The 27,802-nt window shown below is 50.0% G+C and overlaps 1 protein-coding gene across 7 annotated transcripts in view; it reads left to right on the top strand.

Annotated features, from left to right (window-relative positions):
• Positions 1-27,802, top strand: part of MYO7B (myosin VIIB) — a 102,561-nt gene that overhangs the window by 62,058 nt on the left and 12,701 nt on the right. For all 7 annotated transcript variants that reach the window (XM_042954090.1, XM_042954088.1, XM_042954089.1 and 4 more), the window contains 15 exons: positions 70-207; positions 2,049-2,201; positions 2,833-2,931; positions 4,717-4,811; positions 12,116-12,200; positions 13,724-13,942; positions 15,264-15,434; positions 16,091-16,300; positions 16,436-16,603; positions 16,809-16,936; positions 21,142-21,268; positions 22,559-22,678; positions 23,714-23,887; positions 24,493-24,720; positions 26,009-26,176. In XM_042954090.1, coding sequence (XP_042810024.1) covers positions 70-207; positions 2,049-2,201; positions 2,833-2,931; positions 4,717-4,811; positions 12,116-12,200; positions 13,724-13,942; positions 15,264-15,434; positions 16,091-16,300; positions 16,436-16,603; positions 16,809-16,936; positions 21,142-21,268; positions 22,559-22,678; positions 23,714-23,887; positions 24,493-24,720; positions 26,009-26,176 — 2,283 coding nt within the window. The remainder of the gene's footprint in view (positions 1-69; positions 208-2,048; positions 2,202-2,832; positions 2,932-4,716; positions 4,812-12,115; positions 12,201-13,723; positions 13,943-15,263; positions 15,435-16,090; positions 16,301-16,435; positions 16,604-16,808; positions 16,937-21,141; positions 21,269-22,558; positions 22,679-23,713; positions 23,888-24,492; positions 24,721-26,008; positions 26,177-27,802) is intronic.

The following is a 27,802-nucleotide window of genomic DNA, read 5'->3' as shown; positions in this document are numbered from 1 at the left end:
CCTCTGGGTCAGCTGTGCCCCAGGCCGAGCCCCCCAGCGCCCCGCTTGTACCTGTGCTTCTGCTTGCAGTCTGCAGACTCTGGCAAGCAGCCCTCCACCCTGGCAGGCCAGTTCAAGAAGTCCCTAGACCAGCTGATGAAAATCCTGACCAGCTGCCAGCCCTACTTCATCCGCTGCATCAAACCCAACGAGTACAAGAAGCCACTGGTAATGAGGGGGGGCTGGGGGCACACACGAGGAGGGAGGGAGCACCCACTGGATGAGTCTAATGGCATCTAGAGTCATGTCACTCCTTTACCAGGGCCTGGCTAGCATTAGAGCTGTCTGTCCCCATTTTACAGATGGGGACACTGAGGCAAGGTGACCAGTCTAGGCCATTCTAAGGTCAGTGACTGGCAGGGCTTTGGATAACCAGACCTCTGCTGTCTCTGGCCTGCCATTCACCAGCTGTTTGCACTTGGCCGGTGCTCTGCTTCTCTGAGCCCGTTTTCTCTCCTGTAAAGTCAGAATCCTGGCAACCTATGGGGGCAGCAAGGCGTATACATGATGTTTTTGGCACATCTGCGTGTGTAAACCTGGCTCAGAAAGGCAGCAACCCATACTAGGATGTTAGAGGCTGGCTAGCTGTCACCAAGACCTGAGGCCAAGCAGCTCTTTGGAGGGTGGCTTTATCTGCATATGTGCTGGGTAGGAGCCTGCCACCCAAAAGATCCTGGATCTGTAGGCTTGGGAATCACACCCAGAGGCTCAAATACAGGACTCCCCAAAACTGGGAAATAACATCTAAAAGGAGATGAAATGACTCAAAAAAATCTTATAAGGGGAAAAAATTAATATTACATTAAATGCAGCATATTTTTGGAATAGAACAAAATTATATGAAATTGGGACTGGCCCAGGAAATCCAGAAGGTATCCCCCTTATAGGCACAACACCTGTATGTTGGGTAATAACTGTGCTCTCAGAGGCCCTCTGCCCTCATCCCCCACCCCACTTCCAGCACTGAGGGACAGGTGGGCGGGGCCTGGGGCTGATGCTTCTGTCTCTCCAGCAGCCCCAGCTGGGACATGGCTCAGAGACAGTGGCTGCTATGTGGGTGTAGGGGGAGGCCAGGCTGAGGGGCCAGGCAGGCTCAAGGTGAACCTTGCTCAGTGTGGCCCTGAGCCTCAGGCACCTCAACTTTAAATTGGAGCTAAGTACCCCAATATGTAGAGCAGTTATAAATATTAAATGAGAAACATGGAGCCCACTGGAAATGCTCAATAAATGGGAGCCAATTAGTTGCCCAAGACTAACTGCCATGTGGCCCTGGACCCCACGAGCAGTTGGCTCTGTGGCCCTCAGCCTTTCCAGGTGGGTAACAGCCTGCTGGTGGGCTTGCCAGATTCGAGGGTGTGCCCTTAGTCCCCAGACACTCCTGGCTGGGAAGTTGAGGGGGGCTCTCTTGCGGCTAAGCCATGCAGAGTCTGGAGCCATGGCTGAAGACCCCATTCCCCTGCTCAAAGCATCGTGTTCAAATTCCTCTCTATCAGCCATGCCCATCTCTGGGGAAGAGAAACTAAGCTGGCTACAATGCTTTCTGACTCTAGGTAGGAAATGTGTTTCTTCATTCCATTAGAGTGTGGGAGGTGGGACAGCGCCCACCCCAGCACAGGCAAGGCTGCAAGGAAACTTCTTTGAGAGCATTGTTGTGGGGCATTTAAAAACATTTTACACATGACATATGCAAATAACTTTTATATTCATAGTACTTTGCATATGCTGAGAATGAGGGAAGTATTAGTGTTCTTGTGGAAGTCACAGTTTGTATATTACCGACTTCCATCTGCTTGGAAATACTCTCGGGACCGAATTTTCAGCGACTTGGGTCCAAATTCCTCTCTGGAAAATAGGAGTCTGCAGGTTAAAGCATACACTGCGATTCAGGCAAGCATCGTGGGGTTCTCTCCTATCTGGGGACAGCCGGGTGGTTGGGAGGGCCGCCCTGGCAGGTGCACCGAGCACATGCAGCGGTTCAGAAAGCGGGCCTCTGACCTGTGCGCCCGCAGCTGTTCGACCGGGAGCTGTGCATCCGGCAGCTGCGCTACTCGGGCATGATGCAGACGGTGTACATCCGCAAGTCGGGCTTCCCCATCCGGTACACGTTTGACGCGTTCTCCCAGAGGTTTCGTGTGTTGCTGCCCAGCGCCGTGAGATTCCAGGTGCTCGCCCTGCCCCCCCCCCCCGCCCCCTGCCTGCTCATGCTGGCCCTGACAGGCGTAAGTGACCTCAGGGGTGCCCCAACCCCCAGGTTCAAGGGGGTCCTCTAGCTGCCCTCCCGATGCTGAGGGCCCCTTCCTGGACCCCCTTCCTTCTCATCTCCTCCAGCCCCATCTCTCACTCCCTGGGTGCCCTGGGAGAGAGGGAGGGGTTGGCTCCCACCATGTCACACTCCCTGGATGAGGCTAGTGGCCGAAATGTTGGTACTAGGAGCTGTCTGCCATTTAAAGCAAACACTGGCGAGATCATGCCCTGGTGGGGTTGCTGTTTGGAGCAAGATGTCCTTCCCATCCTTTCTCAAACACTCAGCTGCCTACACTTGGAGCTGTCCAAGTGCTCAACAGCCGCGCTGAGGCCCCAGGTGTGGTGGCCTCGAGGCTCCTGGGTCTGGGCTCTCCCCTGGCCCCACTTTTGTTCAGAAGTGCCTTGAGCCTGTGTCCTGGCCAAGCAACACTGACACCCAGGGGAGGAGGAAGACTCGAGTCCCAGAAAGCCTTTGTGGAGGGAGCCTCAGCCTCCCACCTGGGGGCCTGCTCCAACGCCACCAAGCCACTCCTGTTTTCTCCTCGGCAGCTTCGAGACAAGGCTCGCCAGATGACCCTGCGCATTGCCGAAACGTGGCTGGGGACAGACAAAGAATGGAAAGTGGGAAAGACCAAAATTTTCCTGAAGGTGAGCCCCTGAACACGCTGGTCTTCAGCCTCCTGGAGCGTGAGGGGCTGGTCTCATGCCCACCAGGTGGCATCTGCTCACCCACCCTGAGCCAGTGCCGTGGGAGCTTGCTCTGGGCATGGCCCCCACCCTGAGGCACCCCTGTTGTAGAAAGCCATGCTGGGGGGCGGGGGGGGAAGAGAGGCAAGGGACCATGAGGAGAGCTCAGCCCCGCCTGCAGAAGTCCAGGAGGCTTCTCAGAGCAGGGCATCAAAGGCAAGACCTCAGGAGAAGGGGGAGCTGCCCCAGGCCACCAGGCAGAAGCAAACAGGAGCTCAGGGTAGGCTCCCACAGTCCCTTAGATAGGCCTCCTCCTCCATGTGGGGAGCCACAGTCTAAAGAGTCAGACCTGGGGAAGCTCCACCTCTTTAGAGCCCTGGAGAGCCAGCACTTCCGTGGAAGGAGCCAGTGTGCTGGCCCCCCTCCCCCTAGAAGAGCTTGTCCTTGAGCAGGCCTGTGCAAGCAGCACCTCCCATCTCCATCCCCTACAACTTCCAGCGAGGCCCGAGGTCACACGGAGGCAGCTTGTGGCTGACACCCACAGCCTTTGGGCCCTCCAGGACTGCACGTTGGGTCCAAGAACCACGGAGGAGAGATCCTTGTAAACTGTGGGTGGGTAAGCAAAGAGAGAAAGAGGAGGGAGGAGAGAAGATCAGTGCCTGGACACATGCTCTGCCAGCCCGCCCAAGCGCCACCCCATCCCCCTGCCCCTTCCAAAGTCCTCCACTCCCTCCACTTTCCCCATAGAGCCTGCCCACCTGTCTTCATCTGTCCCCAGAGGGACCTCCCGACCCTGATCCTCTGGTTAGTCTGTCTGTTCCTCTGTCCATGCATTAGCCAGGCTTGTGCTGGGGCTCTGGGACTTAGACAACCGGGAAGACACAGACGGGCTTCAGATTCCACTGGGGAGGTGAGGCCAGGGAGGATAGACATTGGGCAAGTCCCAGGTTGCTGTCCCAGAAGCTGGGACAGACGGCGAGGGCCACAGGGGTGCAGTCAGTGTAGGCAGGTGGTGGAGGAGGGGAGGAGGAGAGTGCCCACCCCTCCCTGGCTGCTCCTTGAGGCCACCGTCAGGGGTCTAGTGTATTTCTGTGTTCCCAGTGCCCACCCAGGCACATGAAGAGACTCCATGCTTGCTGATGCAAGACTGATGGAGGCAGGAGAGGCCACCAAGCCCCTGCCTCTCCTTACCACTCACCAAAAGGCCAAGCTTCTTTCTGTTCCACAAAGATGGTCTTTGCCCTGCAGGGACTAGGATGGCAAGCCCAAGGAAACAGGGATCCAGTTGAAGCACAAAAGCAGGCCAGGGACGGTCGCAGCTCAGGGGTGAATAAGGCTCATCGACCCACTTCGAGTCCTACTCGAAGGCTGAGGAAACATGTTTATATTGAAACAAGTATGAGCCTGTAATACAAGTTGCGTGACATTTCACATGAATTTGGGGAAATAAAACACAACTTTGGGGAAACTTTTTGACCCCTTCTTGGGTTCTCCAGAGCAGAAATGAAATTTGCCAGATTGAATTCACAAGAGAAAAGAGCTAAAATGGGAAGTTCTTGGATGGGGGACTGGAGGGCTGATGTGAGCTACATCAGGATCAATTTGAGGGCCCCTTCCCCTTGCTTACCCTCCAGGGAGCACATATGGGAAAAGTCTGGGAGACCCTTTGGGAGACAGAGCCCTGGCCCCAGGTGGGGTGTGGAGATGAGTGGGAGCAGCTACATGCTGGGGTCTCTTGTGTCGCAGGATAAACAGGACACTCTGCTGGAGTTACAGAGGAGTGAGATGCTGAACAAGGCAGCCGTCAGCATCCAGAAAGTCCTGCGAGGCTACAAATACAGGTGCTGGCCCTGCCCAAGCCCTCCCCAGCCCACACACCCACATCTTTTCATGGGCTTATCTGCCACGAGTATGTATATCCTCTTTGGTGAACCATCTGTGTGTGCTATTTGCCGGGTTTCTAATTTAATTCTCTGTTGAATTTTGGGAATTATTTATATATACTAGATACTAGTCCTTTGCTGGATGCATGGTTTGCAAAGATCTTCTCCCAGTCCAGCATTTTTCATGAAGTCCTCTTAAGAGGGTCCTTGCAGAGCAAAATTTTTAGTTGTTTTTTTCTAAATTTCTTTAATGTTTATTTTATTTTTGAGAGAGAGACAGAGTGTGAACAGGGGAGGGGCAGAAAGAGAGGGAGACACAGAATCTGAAGCAGTCTCCGGGCTCTGAACTGTCAGCACAGAGCTGGACGTGGGACTCGAACTCACAAACCCTTAGATCATGACTGGAGCCGAAGTCAGATGCTTAAACGACGGAGCCACCCAGGCGTCCCCCAAATTTTTAGTTTTGATGGAGTCCAGTTTATCAAATTTTCCTTCATGGAGCTTGCTTTTGGTGTCACCTCTAAGATCTCTGCCCGAAGGTTTTCTCTTATCTTTTTTTTTTTTTTTCTAGAAGATTCTATAGCTTTACAGTTTACATTTAGGTCCATTTTCATTTTGAGTGGACCTTGTGTAGGGTGTGAGACTTAGGCTAAGCTTCTTTTAAAAAATTTTTCCCCAGTGGATGTTGCTCCTGCATCACTCATTCACTGAAAAGTCCATCCTTGTTTCAATGACTTCATTTTGCACCTGTGTCAAAAATCAGTTGGGCGTATTTGTAGGTCTGTTTCTGCATTCTCTATCCTGTTGCATTAACCTGTGTGTCTGTTCCTCTGCCAATGCCACACTGTCTTGTTGACTGTAGTTCTATAATAAGTCTTGAAGCTGTATAGACAAATTCTTCCTACCTTCTTCTTTTTTTAAATTGTTTTAGCTGTTCTGGGTCTTTTGCCTTTCCATATACATTTTAGAAACATCTTGTCCATATCTACAAAAAATCTTGCGGGGATTTTCATAGTACTTATGTTGAATATCAATTTAAGGAGAATTGATGTCTCTATTAGGTTGTTTTCTAATCCATGAATTCCATTTACTTAGATCTTTTTTGACGTCTTTTACCAGTGTCTTATAGTTTTCAGCATACATGTTCTGCACATGTTTTGTTAGGTTTATACCTAGATTGGGTTTTTTGTGGTTTTTTTGAGAGATTATAAATGGTACTGTATTTTTAATTTTGGCATTGATGTATTCATTGGTGGTATGTTAAAATATTATTGATTTGTGTGTTGACTTTGTTTCCTGTAACCTTGCTGAAGTCACTTACTTTTTATGGATTTCTCAAAGTTTTCTATGTAGACCATCATGTTACGCGCAAATAGGAACAGTCTTATTTCCTCCTTTCCAATCTATATATCTTTTATTTACTTTTCTTGCTTAATGTACTGGCCAGAACTTCCAATATTATAAGAGTGGTGAAAGCAGATATCTTTACTTTGTTTCACAGCTTAGGGGAAAGCACTCAGTCTTTAACCATTAAGTGTAGTGTTAGCTGTAGGTTTCTTGTGGTTGATCCCTATCAAGTTGAGGAAGTTTCCTGTATTCCTAGTTTTCTGGGAGTGTTTCTCAGAGATGGGTGTTGAATTTTGTCATCTGTTGATTCTACATCAGTTGGTATGATCATGGGATTTTTTCTTGTTTAGCCTTTTATTTTTATTTTTATTTTATTTTACCTTAGCGAGAGAGAGAGTAGCATGTACAAGCAGGGAAGAGGGGCAGAGGGAGAGAGAGAGAGAGAGAGAGAGAGAGAGAGAGAGAGAGAATCTTTTTTTAATAATTTTTTTTAAGTTTATTTATTTGAGAGAGAGAGAGAGACAGTGTGAGCAGGGGAGGGGCAGAGAGAGGGGAGAGAGAGAGAGGACCCTAAGCAGGCTCTGCACTGTCAGCACAGATCCTGATGTCTGATGTGGGGCTCGAACCCATGAAATCGTGAGATCATGACCTGACTGAGAGTCAGACACTTAACCAACTGAGCCACCTAGGTGCCCTGAGAGAGAGAATCTTAAGCAGGCTCCATGCTGAGCATGGAGCCTGACCTGGGGCTCGATCCCACAACTGTGGGATCATGACCTGAGCTGAAATAGAGAGTCAGATGCTCAACAGACTAAGCCACTCAGGCACCCCCTTGGTTGGCCTTTTAATATGGTGGATAACATTGACTGGTTTTTTAATACCGAACCAGCCCTAGAATAAACCCCACTTGGTCATAGTGTGTAGTTCTTTTTGTATATTGCTGTATACTATTTGCTAATATTTTGTTATGAATTTTTACTTCTATATTTATGAGATCTTTAGGTTTATTCTTTTGTAATGTTTTTGTCTGGTTTTGGTATCAGAGTAACATTAGCTCCATAAAAAGAATTAGGAAGTGTTTCCCCCTCTTCTATTTTCTGGAAGAGATTGCACAGAATTGTGAATTCTTTAAATGTTTGCTAGAATTCTCCAGTGAAACCATCTGGTCCTGGAGACTTCTTTGTGGGGAGTTTTTAAATGATAAATTCCTTAGTAGTTGAGGGCAATCCAAATTATCTATTTCAGATTGAGTGACTTGTGGCAATTTGTGCTTTTTGAGAAACTGGTGCATTTCATCCAAGTTGTCAGAAAAATTTTGTATGTGCAGAGTTATTCATAGTATTCCATTATTATAATTTTGATGTCTGCAGAGTCTGTGATGATACTCTGTTTCATCCCTGATATTGACAACTTGTGTCTTTCTCTTTTCTTTGTCTGTTTTGCTAGAGAGGTCTGTCAATTTTCTTGACCTTTTCAAAGAACCAGCTTTTGGTTTCATTGATTTTCTCTAATGCTTTTCTTTCTTTCTTTTTTCAATTTCTGTGATTTCTGCTCTTTTTATTATTTCTTTTCTTCTTCCAGCCTAGAGTATACTTTATTCTTCTTTTTGTAGATTTTTAAGGTGGGAGCTCAGATATTTGATTCAAAGCTTTTCCGCTATTCTGATGTAAAGTGCTATAAATCTCCTCAGCCCTTCTTTAGCTATGTCTCATACATTTTGATATGTTATTTTTTCATTTTTATTCAATTGGTTTTTTAAAAAATTTCCTTTGAGACTTTCTCTTTGGCTCATGGGTTATTTGGAAGTATGTTGTTTAGTTTCCAAGTGTTTGGAGCCTTTCTTGTTATCATTCTGTTATTGATTTCTAGTTTGATTCCATTGTGGTTAGAGACACAATCTGTATGGGTTAAATTTTTTTAGTGTGCTGATATTTCCTTTATGGCCCAGGATATGGACTGTCTTGTTATATGTTCTAAGGGTGCTTGAAAAGGGCATGTATTCTGCTGTTGTTTAGTGGAATGTTCTAAACATGTCAATTATATCTTGTTGGTTGATAATGATATTGAATTTTATATTCTTGCTGATTTATTGCCTAGTTGTTCTACCCATTATTGAGAAAGGAGTGTTGAAGTTTCCAACCATAATTATGGATTTTCCCATTTTTCATTTCAGTTCTATCATTTTTTGCTTCATATATTTTTTAGCTGTGTTTTTTGGTGCATACACATTTAGGATTGCTATGTCTTCTTGGTGGATTTATCCTTTTATCATCATGCAATGCCCCCCTCTGTCTCTGGCTATTTTCTTTGTTCTGAGGTCTACTTTTCTGATAATAATACAGCCACTCCTGTTTTGTTCTGGTTATTATTTGCATGATATATATTTTTCATCCTTTTACTTTCAACCTGTGTTTTAAGTGAGTTTCTCATAGACAGTCATGCTTTTAAATCTATTAAGCCAATCTCTGTCTTTTAATTGGTGTAGTTATGCTTTTTACACTTAATTTAATTATTTATGTCAGAAATTAAGTCTGTCATTTTATTTTTTGTTTTCTGTTTGTTCTCTGTTTTTCATTTCTCTGTTTTCTTTGTCCTGCCATACTGCGGATTGCCTAAATGTTTTTTAAAATTCCATTTTCATTTATTTATAGTGTTTTCAAATGTATTTCTTTTTAAAGCTTTTTTTAGTGGTCGCTCCAATATTACATTATATATACACAAATTATGACAGTCTATTAGTGTCATCATTTTACCACTTTGAGAAGTATAGAAACTTTATCTGTCTTTATGTCCATTTGCCTTCTCCCATTTGTAATATAATTTTCCTTAAATGTTTCCTCTACATACATTTAGAACCACATCAGACAGTGTTACAGATTTTGCTTCTATCATCAAACAAAATTTAGAAAACTCAAGAGGAGAGGAAAGTTTATTGAATTGCTTACTTACACTATTACTTACTATTTATTTTTTCCTTCTTGGTATTCTATGGTTTCTTCTTTTATCATTTCCTTTCTCTTTAAAGAACTTCTTCTATTTGTTCTTTTAGGAGGTCTAGTGACAATTCTCTTCGTCTTCATCTGGGAATGTCTTGATTTCCCCTTCAGTTCTGAAAGATATTTTCACTAGCATAAAATTCTGGGTTGATGGCTCTTCTCTCTCAATCCTTGGAGAATATTGTGCCACTTCCTCCTGGGCTCCACGGTTTCTGATGAGAAATCCAAATCATTTTCTCCCTATAAGTAATGTGTTGTTTCTCTCTTGTTACTTTCAAGATTTTTTTTGCCTTTAGTTTTCAGAAGTTTAACCATGATGTATCTTGATGTGAATTTATTTGAATTTATCCTGTTTGAGGTTTGTTGAGCTTGTTTATATCTTTTGTTATGATTATGAACTTTTCAGTCGTTATTTCTTGTAATGCTTTTGCAGCACTATCTCTTTCTCCTTTCTTTCTAGGACTCCAATGACCAAAAAAAAAAAAAAAAAAAGATACAGTCCCAATGGTGCCTAAGGCTCTGGTCATTTTATTTCAGTCTCTTTTCTCTCTGTTTTTCAGGTTGGGTGATTTTTACTGTTCTATCTTCAAGCTCACTAACTCTTTCCTCCTTTCTCTCTGTCTGTTGCCAAACTGAGATTTTTTGTTTTTGTTTTTGTTTTTTAATTTCAGTTATTATATTTTTCAGTTCTAAAAGTTCCATTTGGTTCTACTTTATGTCTTTTACTTCTTTACTAAGACTTTGTATTTTCTCATTTGTTTCAGGTGTGTTTATAATTGCTCATTGAAGCATTTTTATAATGGCTAACTTTTCTGTCCATGTTGGCATATGTTGCTTGTCTTTTCTTATTCAAGTTGCTATTTTCCTTGCTCCTTGTATGATAAGTGATTTTGGACTGAAACATGGACATTTTGGGTATTATATTATAAGAACTCTGGGTCTTGCTTAAACATTCTGTTTTAGCTGGGTTCCTCTGACACTACTCTAGCAGGGAAAAGTAGCGGTGACATCTGTTTACTGTCAGATGAGGTGAGAGTCTAAGTTCTCCACCTTGCCTCCATTGACTCTCAAAGCAAGTAGAGGTTCTTTTTACTGCTGGCTGGGAGTGGGAGTTCCAGCTTCCCAGCAGTCCTCCACTGATACCACAGAGGGAAAGTGACATTCTTCCCAAATGGGGATGGTGAAAGGCCTGCCTGTACACTAGGTCTCCTCTGATACCACTCCAGCATGGAGGGGAGGAGTACCCCATTACTGCCAAGTGGTGGTGGAAGTCCAGAATTCCCCAGGGGTCTCCACCAACACTTTAGCTCCTAGTCTGGGAAATATGAGGTAAAAAGAAAACCTAGAAAAGTTACCACTGTGTCACTCCTTGGATCTGAGATCTCTAGCTAATCTGCCTTCTCCTCTCCACATTTCAGTCTTCTCGTCTTTGTTTTATACTTTAGTTGTAGTTAGCAGGAGATATAAGAAAAAAGTATGTCTGCCCCATACATCTTCTCAGAAGTGATCATCATCGATAACTGATGGTGTTCTTGTTCTTCTACACAATGCGATTAGACAAGAATATTAAAGAAAAGATAGAAATCAGGGTTTCTCAGCTTCAACTCTGTTGACATTTTGGATTAGATAACTCTTTGTTGTGAGGGGCTGTCCTGGGCATTGGGGATGTTTAGCAGTATCCCTGACCTCTACTCACAAGACGTCAATAGCACGCTCCTTCCCCATCTCCCAGTCATAACAACTCAAAATGTCTCTAAACATTGCCAAATATGCCTTGGGGGCAGAATCATCCCCATTTGATAACCAGTAGTATAAATACCAGAAAGGAGACAAATTATCTTTATTTTTGATAATTCAGTCATTTACTTTGGCCTATATTAGAATCATCTGGGGAGATATTTATACTCTGTGTGTGTATGTTTACAAAAAAAATATTAGGTAGATGGATAGATAAATAGATATACAGATATATATATTTCCCAGACCCTTCAGCAAAGATTCTGATTTAATTGGACTAGGTAGGGCCTGAGCATCAATAAATATTGAAGTTCTCCAGATGATTTTTAATATGGTTGAGGTCTACTGTCTTAAACCTAAGAAAATATCCTGAAAAATTAATAGAAGTGAAAAGGAAACTCAGATAAGTGTGAGATAAAAGATACATCTATATGCACCAAGCTTGCCTCCCCAGAGGCCAAATTTCAGGTTACCCTCCCAGTGTTCAGCCCACTTTCCTCCCTGCATCAGAGAGCAGTTCGATGGAGCTGCCAGGCTACCAGGGCCAAGGGGGCTGCCCTCCTGCCTTGACCTGCCTCCAGGGAGGAGTCCCAGTCCTGGGATTTCTGACCTGGTTCCTGGCAGACACCTGGGCTACTGGCCAGAGGAACAGGAAGAGTCTGACAAGGAATAAAAAATGAGACAGGGCGCCTGGATGGCTCAGTCAGTTAAGCGTCTGACTCTGGCTCAGGTCACGATCTCACAGTTCATGGGTTCGAGCCCTGCGTTGGGTTCTGTGCTGACAGCTTGGAGGCTAGAGCCTGCTTCGGATTCTGTGTTTCCCTCTCTCTCTGCCCCTCCCCTGCTTGCGCTCTGTCTCTCTCTCTCAAAAATAAAATAACCATTAAAAAAAATTTTTTTTAAGTTGGAAATGAGTTTTATCCCTAATACAAGGAGTGAGGGAAAATGTCCTGATTGTTCTAAAAACTGCACTGTCCTAATTCACAAAGTTGCATCGTTGGCAGATCTCAGTTCCTAACACGTGTGTCTTTGGCTTATAAAGGCTTCTGAAAAAGAAGTAATATTTGTATTCATTCTCCCCAACCTTTCATTATCCCTCTTCCCTTCAAATCATTTTCCCCCCAAAGGCTGTGAAATGTGTGAAGTTGTTACATACATTTGGACTTGCATTCGCCCTTCTAGGAAGGAGTTCCTGAAGCAGAGGCAGGCAGCTGTGACCCTCCAGGCCGGGTGGAGAGGCTACTACAACAGGCGGAACTTCAAGCAGGTGAGAGAACTCACTTGGGAGGCTGCTCCAGCTGAAAGTTCATTCTTGTGAAGGTGAGAGCTCAGGCAGGAGGGATCAGATCACCAACGTGTTACAACAGACCTCAAATGACCAGCTCTCAGCACCCCACACAGTGTCTGTTTAGCATCATTCAGGTCACAGGCTTTCAGGTTTATGGGCTGCACAGTGTCCTTTTGCAGAGTTTGGAGCGTCTCCCGAGCTAGAACAAGGTGGCCTGCTCTGAAATCATATGATCGTCTTTTCTCAATTTACAGGCAACAAATAAATGGATGGATTATTCTCTGTTTCAAGGCCTTCAGATGTTTTTCATAACCACAGACACTGCTAATAAGTGTCTGCTCAAGAAATGAGCTAGAGCAACCATAACCATGCCCTACTGGGCCTCACTTGACCACTTGCCTTTGTCCTGGGACATGACTATGGTTGAGACACACAGTGGTCACATCAGCAAACCAGGCTCAGGAAACCAGGACTGGATGGGCCGTGAGAGGCTACAGTTCTGTGGAGGAGAGCAAAGGCCCCTGATTACTGAGCTGTGGAATGATGCTTTGGGGGCAGAGAAATTCCAAAAGGAGCCTTTGGGTGTCTGGGCAGAAGAGGCTGAAAGGCAGGGAGCAGGGAAGTGACACCAAGATGCACATCCCAGCATTTTGAAATTTGACCCCGGGCCTGCCTGGGTTCTGTGCTCACAGGACATAATGGCAGCTGACATGGATGGAAAGTCTACTTAGAGCCATTGCTCTGCCTGCATCATTGGATTTATTATTAAATCCACCCCATATGTCAAGAAACTGAGGCATAGAGAAGTTAAGTAATTTTCCCAGGAGCACAGTGAGTAAGCAGTAGAGCTGGGGTTTGGGTGCCGGTCTGCGTGACATCCAAGCGTGTAAGACAAAGCGTGACCCCACACACCTGGCACTCACTGCGTTGGTCTCTGAGAAGCCAACAAGACTCGCCCAGGGACTCAGGGACTGCCATCACCAGAGCATGTTTGCAGCATAGAAATGGGTATTCACCAATTTATTTCCTCTTTATGTTAAAGATCCCAGAGATTGGCTTGGTGACGCCAGCCATCGGCTTCCACTTGGGGGCGCTAGCTCTTGACAATTTGGCTGACCTGGCTTTAGGTGTGATGAGCAAGGCCTCTGGGACCCCATCACCCACATGACATCCAAACCAGTTCTCTACCCCTGGCCACCAGGAGAGCACTATACTGCTCACGCCGTTCCACAAATGCTTATTTAGCATGTATTTACGTGGCAAGGACTGTTCTAAGTGCTTTGCAAGTAATCACTTATTTAACATGCTTCTACTCATAGGTGTGTAAAATTTTAGCGCTAGTCCTTTGCCCAAAAGCAGAGAACTGTAAAGGTAATTTGCGAGGTCTTCTGGGGCATATGACTTGCCTCTCTTTCTCTGTGTCCCTTTGGGAAGGCGTTCTCTGCACTCTGCCCTGCTGGGCCAGGCCTCACTTTAGACGTACATCCCTCTTGCTTCCGCAGATCCTCCTGGGTTTTGAGCGCCTGCAGGCCATTGCCCGGGGCCTCCTACTGGCCAAGCAGTACCAGATGATGCGGCAGAGGACGGTCCAGCTACAGGCGCTCTGCAGGGGCTACCTCGTGCGCCAGCAAGTCCAAGCCAAGAAGAGGGCGGTGGTGATCATCCAGGCACACGCCAGGGGCATGGCCGCCCGGCGGAACTTCCGGCAGCAGAAAGCCAATGTAGGTGACCGCTGTCCTCTTGGGCCGGCGGGGGATGCGTGGGACCCACGGCAGGGAGGGCAGTCAGGAGGGGTGAGCGGCAACATGAGCTTTCACGAGGCACTCCTATCCCCTCCATGTCCAAAGTTATTACTGCAACATGTGGGACACCTAGGTCCCCCCCCCCCCCCCCCGCAGGAACACACAGTGGGTGGCATGGGAGAGGCATCGTGTCAACAGGATAGTCTTATGCCTGGAACCTGGAAATTGAGCTTCTTGATCCTCTCCCTTTAGCCCTGGGGATGGTTTCTCAGCAGGACTGGGCCATCACTGGATGACGTAGGAAACCAGGGCCAAATGAGCCATGGGAGACCACAGCTCCATGGACGAGGTCGAAGGCCCCTAGTGACTGGACTGTGGCATGACAGGGGACAGAGAAATTCCAAGAGGAATTTGAGTGGGCAGGAGAGGCTGGAGGACAGGGAGCAGGGGAGCCGTGCAAGTTGCTCATCCCTACATTTTGAAATCTCTCCCTCGTGACCCCCTCTCCTCCAGCCGGCATCTGAGACTCAACCTCTTTCCTCGGAACTGTGATAAGGCAAAGGGCTAGGATGAAGTCCACACCTGCTCTCTAGATGAAAATTAGGCCTGCTGAGTGCATTACTAGTACAGTGGCTGGGACAAGTAAGAGAACAGGGCCTCAGACGTATGAGCAGCAGGCTTCTGCTCCCGTGTGGCCCCAGACAGGCCACAAATCAGCCTCATCTGTGCGCTAGTGAGGATGGGCCCAGGGACCTGCCCTAGTGGAGCCTTGGTGCTCTTTGAGTGAAGGGACCTGGTAGATAGTTAGGTTCTGGGGGCCCCTGGGGTTTGAGGCGGTCGCTCGGGGACCATGTCAGGGTAGGGACAGGCAGGCAGCCCCCTTTCTCTGGACCTCCCATTCTCCATGGGAAATGAAAAGCTAAGGGTGGTTGATCTCTAGTCACACTAGCTATTAAATTCTAGGATTTTATTTATTTTTTATGTTTTATTATTTAATGCTTATTTATTTTTGAGAGGGAGAGAGAGAGTGTGAGCAGGGGAGGGACAGAGAGAGAGGGAGACACAGAATCCAAAGCGGGCTCCAGGCTCCAGGCTGTCAGCACAGAGACTGACGCAGGGCTTAAACTCACAAACCTGAGTTAATGGATTGAGCCCCCCAGACGTCCCTGAATTCTAGGATCTTAGAGGAAAACTTATTGATCTGAACGAACAACGTTAGGAGGAGGTTTGGTTGAGTTCTGGAAGGTGCTTGCCTTCCCTGGGCCTGTGGTAACCTTTGCCCTGTGGGGCGTCTGTGCAGGGACTCCTGGTCCTCCCGGCTAGGAAGCAGAAGAGTCAAGATGCCGTCCCCACCAGGAAGCGCAAGTCCATCTATGACAGTGTCACCGACACCGAGATGGTGGAGCGAGTGTTCGGTTTCCTCCCCTCTGTGATCGGTGGGCAGGAGGGCCAGTCCCCGAGGGACTTCGAGGTAAGATGGGTGCTGTCATTCAGGGGTCTGGCCTGGCAGGGGATAGGAGGGCCCCGCTTAGTCCCTGACCTCAGCCAGCCTCTAGGCTCACTGAGAAGCCGGGGGTGGGGGGGGGCGGATTTTCCACTCGTATGTGACCCCTTTCCCAGAGCACCCTGCAGCTGCCGCTCTGCAGATTGTGACCCGGGGACTGAGGAACACTGAGAACTAATGAACATTGGCAGCAGTGTCTGAGGGAGGAGGAAGCAGGGTGGGAGGAGAGGGCTGGTGTAGAACAGATCCCCCGGGCTCTCACTGCACTGCTTCGGGCCCTGAGACCCAGTGACCCGGGTGCCCCCCTGACCCTGCCCCCAGGTGCTCATGCCTTTCCCCTGAGCACGTACACACACGCATGCACACACACACGCACACATAGTACACACCAGGCTGTGCAGTAGGGGCAGCTGAGACCACTTCTGCAGGAGGAATAGCCCGCCAGGGGCCCAGTGAGGCTGTGAGGCGGTGGGAGAGGTCTCGGACACGAGGGGGAGTGGATCATGCTGCAGATAGCCAGACACACCTGTCTTGGGGCTCCCTGGCCCCCAGAGACACGTGCCCTGCCGGCTAGCATCTGAGAGGATGGCTGACCCTTGACCCTCCCTCTCACTGGCACCCAGGATCTGGAAGTAAGGACCCAGAAGCTGCCTGAGGTTGACCTGGACACGGTCCCCATGGTGGAGGAGTATGAGGAGGATGTGGATGGCCTGGCCGAGTACACCTTCCCCAAGTTCGCTGCCACCTACTTCCAGAAATCAGCCAGCCACACGCACATCCGGCGGCCCCTCCGATACCCACTGCTCTACCACGAGGATGATGCCGACTGCTCGGTACACAGTGGTTCCCTGGTTTCTAGTGGCTCAGGCCTCCCCCTGGCTGAGAGGCAATGAGGAAGGGGAGGGGTCATCGTGGGCCCAGGACTGTGAGCTGCGTTCTAGTGGAGACCTCTATCTTGGTTTCCCCAGGCCGCCCTGGCTGTGTGGAGCATCATCCTGAGGTTCATGGGTGACCTGCCCGAGCCAGTGCTTTTGGCCAGGAATGGCCTGCGTGGCAGCTCCATGATGCAGCACCTCCACGACACCCTGGGCGGAGAGAACAGCACCCGGTCTCCACAGCAGCGTGGATCCATACAGGTGCCTGGTGTGAGGGGGGCAGGGCAGACCCGAGGTGTCCCCCAGGCCTGAGGCCCCACAGAAGCTGGACCCGACTGCTGGCCAGCCATAGGATCCCAAGCTTTGGCTTTCTTCCCTGTGCCTGGTTTCCTCCTTTGCAAATAAGGAGAGTCACAACGGTCTGCAAATAAGGCAGAGTCACTGACTGCTGCCTTTGGGTTTCAAGGTGACCAGCCAGAAGAATATTGGAGAGGAGGCATTTGATCCTGATGGCCCCATCTCAGACCGACCAATGTCCAACCTGGAGAAGGTGCACTTCATTGTGGGTTACGCCATCCTGCGGCCTAACCTCAGGTCAGTCCCCATGCAAACGACACCCCCATCTAGAACGTCAGGCCCCCTCACTGGCTCTCAGCCCATGGCCACAGCCTCCTCCTCTCCCTGCCTCCTAACACACCCTGTCCTGTCCCTGCTCCCCATCCTGGAGCCTGCAGCCTGGGTCTGAGTATAGTAGATATTAGAACCTTTAAAGGGTCCTCGACTTCCTCTGTGTCCAGACCCATGGGTAAAAGCCACTTTTAGGAGAATAGATGTATCATGGGGTCATGATTCATTTTATAACAGGCTTTAATGCAGAGCCCTGTCAATGAGCAAATTCCTCATTTATATTATATATATATTGCTTTACAGGAATTGTCTTTTCATATAAATTTTAAGAAATATGTATACTGCTCTCTCAGAGACAGACTACTATATTTAGGTTATTATTTTTTACCAAATTTGGGAATTTCTTGCCATTTGTTTTTCAAATACTTTTTTCTATTTCATTCTCTCTCTTTCTTTTCCTTTGAATTGTAATTAAACATACGTAAGACTTCTTGATATTGTCCCTCAGGTCCCTGAGGATCGGTTCATCTTTCTTTCTTTTTTTTTTTTTCCTTCTCTGTTCTTTAGACTGGATAATTTCTATTGATCTATCTTTAGATTTACTGATCTTTCTCTTGTCTACCACAATTCTGCTATTATACCCACGTAACAATTTTTTAATTTCAGATGTTATATTTTTTAGTCCTAGAGTTTGCACTTGGTTCTTTTTATGGTTTCTGTTTCTCTGCCAAGATTTCCTATTCATTCATTCACTATGAGCATGGTGTCTTTTATGTGCTTAAACAGTGATAGGAGTTTTAAACCTTTTCTGCTGAATCCATTATCTAGGTCATCTTGGGGTCAGTTCCTGTTGACTGCCTTTCCTCTTTTTTTTTAACTTAAAAAAATTTTTTTAATGTTTTTATTTTGTTTTTGAGTAAGACAGAGACAGAGTACGAGTGGGAGAGGGGGCAGAGAGAGAGGGAGACACAGAATCTGAGGAAGGCTCCAGGCTCCGAGCTGTCAGCACAGAGCCTGATACAGGGCTTGAACTCACGAACTGCGAGATCATGACCTGAGCTGAAGTCAGACGCTCCACCAATTGAGCCGCCCAGGTGCTCTGACTGCCTTTCCTCTTAAGAATGGTCATGTTTTTCTGTTTCCTCACACATCTAGTATTGGACTGTTATTTCCGCATAATTCTATTACTTTTGGGTTGTATCCTGGACACTGAGGATAATATGTTTAGAGACTCTGGAACCTGTTACATTCTTTCAAAGAGCGTTGGCTTTTGTTCTGACAGGCAATTAACTTGGCCATATTCAAATTCTGTCTCCCTGTGGTGAGTGGCAGATGGAATCTGTGTTCAGTTATTTTAGTCTTTGCTGGGATTCCTGGAGTCTGCCCCACACATGTGTGGGTCAGGAGCCAAGCTGAAATTTGGGAAGATTTTATATGCAAAATTGAGAACTCCTCTGGTTCTTTTCATTCCGGGATTTCCCTTCTCACTTTCAACTACTGTGGACACCCCAGACTCTATCCTCTGGTTGTTTAAGCCAGTAAGGCTGCACGGTTTCTACCCAAGTTTGAGCTGCCTTCGTGACACCAACCTGGCAACTCTTCTAACTTAGTTCCATTGGTAGTACTCCCACGGTTAATCCTCACTGGCCACCACACCTTCCAAGGTGGTAGACATGTATAAGCTGTGTCCAAATGAGATGCATTGTGGGTTCTTCAGATACCCCTATTAGCACTTGCATACAGTGCTGTTCTCCAGCTGGGGCTGATGCTCTCTGTGATCCATTGAGACTCCTTCTCAAATCTAGCCCCTAATTGAACATACCACAGCCTATTAGCCCTGGGATCTTCTGAAATGATGGGCTGCCTGCTTGTGTGGGATCCCATCAAGATGCTTGATTCCCAACTTCTTCCACGGCATCCTCTTAGTCAACAGGAAGGCCATCCATGCTCTACCTACCAAGCGCAGCTCTTAGCTCCTAACTGTTCTCTCTCCATCATGGGTGGCTTAGAATTCTCTAGGAGGAAGCAGATCCTAGTCTCTCATTCATGGAGGTCCCTAACTTGTGTCTCTGAGGCATACAAGTCAAGCACTCTCAAGAACTCTGTCATTGGGCCCATTCCAGTATGCTGGGTTAGGCCAATGGGCTTCTGGGGCTCAGCCTACCTCAGAGAGTGAGAAGGATCTCATCTCTGGTGGAGAGCCCCAATCCTATTAATAGTTCTCTTGGGGTCCCCCCAGCTCCCTGTCACTTGGAGGGAGTGGAGATGGGCCAGAGATGTCTCGACTCCTAGGAAGTGCCTTCCAGGAATCACCTGTCAAATTTTTATGCAGCAGATGGCATGGTAACTGGACAGTTCTGCCATCTTTGATAAATTCTACAAAAATATATCTCTCTAGTATATAGAGTATTATCATCTATTTGTCCTTGGCTCTGGGGTCTTAGTCAGATTCCAAGACAAAGCAAATGCCCACTCCACATCCAGCCATGCATTCAATAAATGTTTGTTTTTTACGTTTTTATGTAAATTCCGGTTAGTTAACTGAAGTTACAGTGTAATATTAATTTCAGGTGTAGAGTTCAGTGACTCATCACTTACATACAACACCCAGTGCTCATCACAAGTGCCCTCCTTAGTCCCCATGCTAGTTACCCATCCCCCACCCCACCTCCCCTCCAGCAACCCTCAGGTTGTGCTCTGTAGTTAAGAGTCTGTTTTCTGGTTTGCCTCTCTCTCTCTCTTTTTTTTTTTTTTACCCCCTCCAGGTACACTTGGTTTGTTTCTTAAATTCTGCATATGAAGGAAGTCATATGGTATTTGTCTTTGACTGACTTATTTCACTTAGCATAATACTCTCTAGCTCCATCCACATTGTGGCAAATGGCAATAAATGTTTATTAAGTACCTGCTCAGGGCCAAGCCTTGGCATGGGGGCTGGGGATGCAGAGGTGAGGGCAATATGTCACCGTCCTTTGGGAGCTTACCCTTTGGTTGGGGAGCGTGGGAGAAGCCAGAGACCCACAATAACTGCTTGTGCTAAGATAGGGGTCCAGTGACTGGTCATAATGCCCTCCAGGGCCAGGTGGAGTGGAAAGGAGGAGGCGGAGATGGGGGGGGGGGGGCGGGGCGGGGAGAGACAAGGAGACAGTGGCCAGGGAGATGGTGGCCAGGATTACAGAGTCCTGAAACAGCCTGAGGGGCTGGAACTCCAAGCGGTTTGTAACAGCTGAAGCATGGAGTTTGAATTCAGTTCTAAGAGAAGTAGGGAAAAGTTTTAAGAAAGAGAAGAACTGGGCACCTGGGTGACTTGTCTGTTAAACATCAGACTTCATCTCAGGTCCTGAGCTTGTGGTTTGTGAGTTCAAGCCCCTCATGGGGCTCTGCTCTGACAGTGTGGAGCCTGCTTCAGATCCTCTGTCTCCCTCCCTCTGTGCCCGTCCCCTGCATGCACACCTGTGAGCTTTCTCTCTCTCTCTCTCTCTCTCTCTCTCTCTCAAAAATAAATAAACATTTTTTTTTAAAGATGATAGAGGCTTGAGTCAGCAGGAAGGACCCAAGAGCACCCCTTCCCCAGAGAAGGCAGAGAGGAGAGGCTCATGAGCCTGTAGTAATGAGAACTGGTCAGCAGGGGAGGAATTGAGGGATTCTCCCTAGAAGTCCAGCTCCTCTCTGTAGTGGGAGGTTGGCTGCATTGGGAGTCGGGGAGGAGGGGGCCTCAAGGTGAGGGAGAAGGTTGGAGATGACTTTGAGGTTGAGGAAAGAACAGATCTGGTTAGGCTGGGCCCCTGAGGGCAGGGCTGTGACCAGAGAGCCCTGGGCACTCCCTGCACCTACACCCCACCCCCAGCTGGAGGACCACAGTCTTCCGAGCAAGACTGGGTGAGGGAGGGGGCAAAGGCCCGAAGTATGAGGTAGGAGGTGAGGTCCAGTGGGAGTGGGCCAGTGGGAGTGCCTAGAGCCTTGGAAAGACATTGGAGGTAGCACAGTCCCAGGAGATGGCAGGGCCCAGGGTGGGCCAGGGGTGTGGCAGGGGAGCCCAGCAAATGCAGTTGGAGGTGAGGGGACTGCAGGTCACCGTGGGGACAAGACCCCACCCGGGGGCACAGAAGGACTTGTGCCCAGGCAGCTGTGTCTCCTCTCCCCACCCAGAGCCAGTGGTGTGTGTCTTTCAGGGATGAGATTTACTGCCAGATCTGCAAGCAGCTGTCGGAGAACTTCAAAATGAGCAGCCTGGCCCGGGGCTGGATCCTGCTCAGCCTTTGCCTCGGCTGCTTCCCACCCTCCGAGAGGTTCATGAAGGTGGGGAGGATGCAGGGGTTGGAGGGGGCAGGTTGTAGCGGGAGCATAGGTTGGCTCTGGGCTCTGAAGCACATCCAGAAATCCCAGCCCCTGGCCGATTCTCTTGCTCCTGCCGGCCAGCGTGGGCAGCAGTGCCTTCTAGGCCTCAGTTTCCCCATCTGTAAAAGAGGACCCTCGACCTGGTTCCTTCCAGCCCTCCTTCAGGGTCTACAGGCCACTCCACTGGGCTCAGGAACCGGGACGGCTCTTCTGAGGAGACAGTGAGGTGGTAGAAGAAATGTGCATTGAAAAGACGAAGGTGTTCCGGGAGTGGGCGCCAGCTGGGGACCGGCTGCAGTGTTCTCCCTCTAGTCCTTAGAACTAAACGTGGAGCTGGGGGTTGACAGGTGCTCCCAGGTGTCAGAAGTCCCAGACCTCGCTATTTAATATCCTTTTTGGTTCTGATTATAAAAGTAATATGCAGGAAATGCAGAAAGTCTAAAAAGAAAAGTCCTCTCCGCATCCAGAGGTAACTTCCGTCGATTCTGGCCACTGTAACATACAGCGTCGTACTTGTGATCACACAGGATCACACAGGCATCCCGTTGGGGACAGCAGGAGGCGTGTGCACTGGGCCGCTCCTGACACCAGCAGACTCCTCCAGTCTTTTTGTGAGACAAAACGATTTCCAACGCGTTTTATCAAACGTGTTTTAAGTAACGACCCTCCTGCATTTTTCACTTATCTCCGTAAGAGTCTTCTCAGGGTGTGAACTTTTCCCAGATGCCAACTTTAATGCCATGTATCTAGAGCCATCCCAGAGAGTATTTAACATGCTAATGGACATTTAGGGCCCATCTTCCAATTTCTCATCACCATACGCACCAATTAAAACATAAATATAAAGATCGGTTTGAATTACTGGGTCAAAAAGGATGTGCATTTTTATACCATGCACTATTTAAAACATTGACAAACCGGTCCTCAGAAATGTACCAGTTTACATTCCCTCTCATGGTCTGTGAGAGTACCCAAACAGGCCTTTGCCAACACTAAATATTATTATTTTATTTTTTTCCTGATTTATTGAGGTATAATTGACATATAACCTTGTTTAAATTTAAGGCATACAATGTAGTGATTTTATGTAGGAATATGTTGCAAAATTGTTACCACAATAAGGGCAGTGAACACGTTCGTCACCTCACTTAGCTCCATTTGGGGTTATGATTTTTGGAACCTGTGTGGGTAGGAGGTGGAACTGGCCTCTGTCCTAAGTGTCTTCCTCTCCTTCCCTTCCTCGCCCACCAGTATCTGCTGAACTTCATTGGTAAAGGGCCGGCTGGCTACGGGCCCTTCTGTGCAGAGCGCCTGAGACGCACCTATGCCAACGGGGTGCGCACAGAGCCCCCCGCCTGGCTGGAGCTACAGGTAGGGGGCAGCAGGGGCGGGAGACCATCTGTGGGGGTGGTGCCAGCCCCCGTGGTTCCTCCAGCACCTGCCAGCAGGAAATGTGTCCTCTGGGCCTCTCCATCTCTCATGGTACCTTCTGTGCCTGTGGTCCCTATGCATCACGCCTGGGCTCGGCCTCCCCAGGCATGGCCCAGGCTTCAAAAGTGCCCTCCCCACATCTTTAGGGACCTACTAGCTCAAGGAAAAAGTAACTTTTAGCCTTATCGTGTGAATGACTGCTAATTGGGCAAAATATTGCCCCTCCCAAGGGCATTTGCATTTTATTAAGACAGTGATCATTCCAAGGTGGGCATCCTTGGTGGCATTGCTATTTGTGTCATCTGTGAGTTTTTGCAGTGCCCTCGGGAAGAGTCATGGAGACACAGGCAGGGTTCAGGGGGCCCATGGGTCCTGGAAGGCACTCACTCCCTGGGCCCTGTGGTACCCTATACCAGGGGTCACCTCCTGCCCCACCCTGCGACCCAAGTCCAGGGCCCGCCTCTTCTCCCTCATCTACCTGCTCGGTGCCTGGGCCCTGGAGTTGCACATGAACTTGGAGCAGCTGTGTGGATGTGGTCATACCCTGTTGTGCACAGAGAGGAACAGTGGCTTCCACGGACCCAAAATGTCTCAGAGTTCAGGACTTTGAGATTTCCAAGAGCTTTTCTGACCTTCAGTGATTCTGAGCCACTTAGCCTCACCAAAGCTCAGGGTTCTCATGTTAAAATGGGACCTTCTGCCTGCAGGCTGCACTCCATAGACCACTGAGGCAGACTTGGAGAAGCACACAAACTAGTGGACACACCGGACAACATTGCCCTTGCCCCAGCTGGGTCCATCAGTTCGGCAGCCAGCATCTGCTGGCCAGAACTTTAACTCTGTGCCAAGCCGGCTGGGGCTGCAGCAGGCCTGGTGCTCAGGAGCCCACAGGGATGGGCCAACAGGGGCTTGAGGACAGGAGGGATGGTGAGTTGGCCTCCAGGACCGAGGGCCTGAGTCTTCATCTGTCCCCAGGCGGTCAAGTCCAAGAAGCACATCCCAATCCACGTCATCTTGGTGACTGGGGAGAGCCTGATTGTCATGGTCGACTCTGCCTCGACGTCTCGGGAAGTCTGCCTGCACATTGCCCACAGGCAGGGCCTCAGTGACCACGTGGGCTTTTCTCTCCAGGTTGCCGTGTACAACAAGGTACTGCCAGCTGTCCCGACCATCCCCCACCTCCCTCATACACCCAGGCCAGCTCAAGCCCTCACACCATGTCACCCTGGCCACTCCTGCCCCTACCAGATGCCAAACACACACACACACACACACACACACACACACACACATTTTATAGATCCTCTGCCACACCTGAGCAGCCCACACGTAGACCAGGCACTCACACATCCTAGTCCAGCCCCCCTTGTACCAGAGAGCCAGACTCCTGTGCCCGAGAATCGGAGGGTCACACCAACACAGTCCTACCTGAACCTCATATCATCTCCCGGCCAGAGTCTCTCACACCCATGCCCGCAGCCTCTGACTCAGACACACTCAGGCCGACCAACCAATCCAACCAACCAGCCCTAGCACGCCAGCCTTGGGCATCAATCCCTGCCTGCTTTGGGAGGGGGCCGGTAAGGAGGCGTGTTTCAGAGTGACAGGCAGGCCATGCCCCCATGTGGAAAAACCCCTCAGGCTCTCAGAGGACCAGCTGAGCACACCCTTCCACCCATGTGTCCTGAGGGTGTCCCCACAAGGCCTGGCACACAGCAGTTGCTAACCCCCACTACCCCTAATTCTGGCCTCAGTTCTGGTCCCTGGGCAGCGGGCGCGACCACGTGATGGATGCGGTAGCCCAGTGTGAGCAGCTGGCCCGGGAGAGGGGCGAGAACGAGCGCCAGTCACCCTGGCGCATCTACTTCCGGAAGGAGTTCTTCACCCCCTGGCACAACTCCCAGGAGGACTCCGTCAGTACCCAGCTCATTTACCGCCAAATCCTGCACGGGGTCTGGTCTGGCGAGTACAGCTTCGAGAAGGTGAGGGGACACCATAGCTACCAGGGCCCCGTGATGGAACCATCAGACAGCCTAGAGAAGCACCATATTCCAGGGCAGGCCTGGGCTGTGGCCTGCAGGGAGGACCCGTGGAAGAGTATGTGGGGATATGGAGAAGCAGGAGGCAGACGCCAGGAACAGGCTCTTGGAGTGCAAGTCCCCGGGCCCCTCTGTGGGGTGTGCAGCTGTCCCCTCCCAGCCCGGCCCCCATTTCCTCCTCCCTTGGACCACAGGTTTGCTCAGGCCTCTGAGCTCCTTTGCCCCAGCAGCAGGCAGGGGAGGCCTCCCATTGGCCTCAGGCCCGCCTGGCTTCACCACGGTGGCTATTTGTGGGGCAGCAGGAAGGCAGCCTTACTGCCCTAGTGCTCAAGATCGAGGCCCACCTCTGCCTCATCCTGACAGTGGGACCTTGGAATATTATGTCACCTCTGAGGCTCAGGCCCTCTGGAAAGTGCAGAGAGGAGCGAGGGCTCTTTGTATGGTTGCAGGAACCCAGGGAGGGGAGTCGTGTGACCTTCCTGTGCCTGAGTCAGGAGGACCCTGCTCTGAGGCCTGCAGCAACCCTGGAGGCCTGCCTGCAATGGAGCAGTGGGCAAGAAGAGGCAGGGACAGGACAGAAAGGCCCCAGAGATCCTGGCAGTTGGGTGGCTCTGCAAGGTTTGGTCTCCCGGAGAGAACAGGGCTGTCCAGTTCCCGTAGAGCCCTGGGGACAGGGGACCCTGCCTGGTGCTGGGCCATGCTGGTGCCTTATACGGACTCCTGCCAAAATGAATCCTTGCAGACACCCCAGGGAGGTGGCCACTGGCCACTGGTGACAAGTGAGCACTAGCTAAGACAGGGTAGAGGCCTTGCCCACATTTACCCTACTCAGACAGCAAGGTTAGGGCTCCCCATGTTAGGGTCCCCCCCTCCCCAAGCCTCAGGCCTCCCTCCCCCCACACTCACTGTCTACCTGAGGGTTGGGAGAGTGGCATAGGGGAGGGAGGGTCACCCCTTGTTCTCAGGCAGAGGGCCTGCAGGGCTCAGGCCAAGGCTGCTGGGAAGTTACAGCTGCCAGCAGGACAGCGGCCTACTGGAGCCCAGTTGGCACACCGTGGTTCCAGTGTGTTGGGGAAGGGATAGGTCCCGCCCAACACAGGTAACAGGACGGGGCGCTCACATTCCTGGTTTTCACCCGGATGTTTGCAGCGAGAGCTGGGGCACGGCGGGGGCATCCTGCAGGAGGCCATGCCTCCCCACTTGCAGCCACGTTTGCTCCCGGCCCGTGCAGGAGGAAGAGCTTCTGCAGCTGCTGGCCCGGCACTGCTACGTGCGGCTCGGCGCCTCTCTGCGGAGCGAGGCCGTCCAGGAGCTGCTGCCCAGCTGCGTCCCCTCCAGGCTGTACAAGACCAAGCCACCGGAGAAGTGGGCCAGCCTCGTCACCGCCGCCCACGCCAAGGTCAGCCTCGGCAGAGCCTGGGCACACGTGCGTGCGGCCTCCTTCGGAGCCAAGGGGGGTGCGGCATGTAAAGGGTTGGAGGCCCCCGCAGGACAGCTGGAGACCTTGACTCCCAGTGAGCTGGCTGCGTCTCTCGAGGGCGGAGTCATCCTCTGGAGTCCGGCTCCCGATCACAGACCCACCCCACTGGCCCTGCCCCCTTCCAGATGGCGTCTCAGGGGCGTCAGGGAAGCTCCCGCCCACGCTCCTGTCCACTGCAGCCTCCACCTCTGGCACAGGTGGGCGTCCGCAGCTGCCAAGCGCACGCTGCGCCCGCGCCGGCGCCCTGGGTGCAGGCCCTGCACGGCGGGGAGGGCTGCGTCTTCTACCCCCGCCCTTCAGCCTGCTCCATGTGGACGGGGCTCCTCCTGGGGGCTCACACCTCCAACTCCCCCACAACACACAGGATCACCCACACCGGTGCGGGTTTCCGCGGCTCCCTGAACATCACCCCACGAGGGGACAGCAAAGACACACCATCTGATTCACAGTCCTCCTGCTGTCCCCTCTCTCCAGCACCAACAGGGACAGCCCTCCCCAAAACTGCCCCCCATCAAAGCCTCCTTCCTTCCAGGGTGCTGGGCTGGGCAGCGTGGCCTGAGGACACCACTCGCTGTCGCTGCTGCTGCTGCAGGAGAGCTATGCATGGATGGCGGGGGGGGGGGGGGGGGGGGGGGGGGGGGGGGGGGGGGGGGGGGGGGGGGGGGGGGGGGGGGGGGGGGGGGGGGGGGGGGGCACTGCTCTTTGGTTAATTTCTGCGTCCACCTCAATTATCCCTGTGGCACTATAGACCAAGAAAGGGCAGGACAGAGAACAGGGAAGAAGGCAGCACAATGCCTGCTTCTTAGGGGCTGACAGCCCAGCGGCAGGGACATGAGCCCCAGGTGAGGGGTTCAGGCAGCAGGGGCCCTTCAAGTTCAGAGAAGGGTGGTGAGCATGGCGAAGCCACATAATCTTGGCAGGAAAGGGGGGCGGGTCCCCCAAGTGGGCCCATGGACAAGTGTCCTGTGCACCTGTGGTTTGGGAAGTGCAGCTTGCCCTGTCTTGCTCTTTCGGGATTCACGGTGCATAGCTATTTATGAAAGGCTCTGACAAGTCCTGCCTTAGAGAAACCTGATAGTTTTACCCGACATTTCCCAGACATATTTGACCACAGAACCTAAAGGTTTAGCATCTGTTGGAAACAGTTCTTGGTGATAGGAATTTGGGGAAGCAAAGCCCACTTGGTGGTTTTTGGTGTTTCCCAGCTTGAGTGAATGTGTTTGCAGGAGAGAGGTCATGGGCTTTTAGTGCTCATATGAGGGAAGGACCAGAGGCTTACATGAACCCAAATGAACATGAGTAAGAAATGGCTTTGTAGTTTAGGAAGGGAGAGTTGGGGTGAAGATAAAGAATTAGGAAATGTTACCCAACCACTTTTTTCCAAAGTGAACATACTGATTTTTTTCGTTATACCACTTAAAACATGTACGTTACCAAAGGCATTTAAGAATACAGACATGTACGAACAGAAAAGTGAAATCACCAATAATTTATCAATGAGATCATCACTCTTAGCATTGTGGGATAGATTCTTCCAGACTATAT

The sequence above is a fragment of the Panthera leo genome, chromosome C1, assembly GCF_018350215.1.
Source record: "Panthera leo isolate Ple1 chromosome C1, P.leo_Ple1_pat1.1, whole genome shotgun sequence".
NCBI lineage: Eukaryota > Metazoa > Chordata > Mammalia > Carnivora > Felidae > Panthera > Panthera leo.
The sequence above is the reverse complement of the archived record's forward strand: the minus strand, read 5'-3'. Positions and strand labels throughout refer to the sequence as shown.